The 859-nt window shown below is 58.4% G+C and overlaps 1 protein-coding gene across 1 annotated transcript; it reads left to right on the forward strand.

Moving 5' to 3' along the window:
• Positions 1–54: 54 nt before the first annotated feature.
• On the forward strand, positions 55–815 carry LOC103920581 (ATP-dependent RNA helicase DDX25-like; the record flags this gene model as incomplete). Its single annotated transcript, XM_009328372.1, has 2 exons — positions 55–232; positions 578–815. Coding segments are annotated over 2 exons (416 nt in total), but the record flags the coding sequence as incomplete, so codon positions are not given.
• Between the last annotated feature and the right edge of the window lie 44 nt (positions 816–859).

The following is an 859-nucleotide window of genomic DNA, read 5'->3' on the forward strand; positions in this document are numbered from 1 at the left end:
AGCGGAAAGGCGTCGTGTTCGGAGGCGGTGGGATGCCACTGCCCCCTCTCGCAGTTCTGCAGGGCGCCGCGCTGGAGGAGCAGATCGTCATCGGGACGCCGGGGACGATGCTGGACTGGTGTTTCAAACGGAGAGTCATAGACGTGAAGAAGATCGGCATGTTCGTGCTGGATGAAGCCGACATCATGATCGACACTCAGGGCCTCTCCTATCAAAGCATTCGCATTCAGAGGCGAGTATTCCTGACGGCTGGCATCCCGCTTCCTTGTTTTTTTCCCCCCTCCCCTCTTTGCTCGGCTTTGAGGGGAATCGGTCGCCAAACGAGCCGAATCGGGGGCGAAAGAGGAGCATCCCTGTGGTGTCGAAGGGGCGTCTGGGGAAACGTTGAGTCCAGGGGTCCGGCTTTCCGTAAAACCCTTCCTCGGAGCCGTTGGAGCCCTTGGATTGGGTTCCCTCTCTGTTGAAGGCGACGCAAAATCGGCTTAAAGTAGCTTTTTTTTTTTCTCCTTCTTCTAATGGGTACCTCTGGGCACCAGGCTGCTCTCCTGGGCTGACGGGGCCTTTTTCTCCGCTCCAGGGCTTTACCCAAGGGCTGCCAGATGCTGCTGTTCTCGGCCACCTTCAAGGAAACCGTGCGGGCGTTCGCCGTGCAAATAATCTCCAACCCCATCGTGATAAAGCTGCGCGAGGAAGAGCTCACCCTGAGCAACATCAGGCAGTACTTCTTCGTGTGCAGGAGCCGGGAGGAGAAGTACAGAGCCCTCTGCAACGTCTACGGCAGCATCACCATCGGCCAGGCTATGATCTTCTGCCAGGTAAAGCGGCCCGGCCTGCCCCGGGGAGATCGATGCGTTTGCGG

The sequence above is a fragment of the Pygoscelis adeliae genome, unplaced genomic scaffold (genome assembly GCF_000699105.1).
Source record: "Pygoscelis adeliae isolate BGI_AS28 unplaced genomic scaffold, ASM69910v1 C10433211, whole genome shotgun sequence".
Lineage (NCBI taxonomy): Eukaryota > Metazoa > Chordata > Aves > Sphenisciformes > Spheniscidae > Pygoscelis > Pygoscelis adeliae.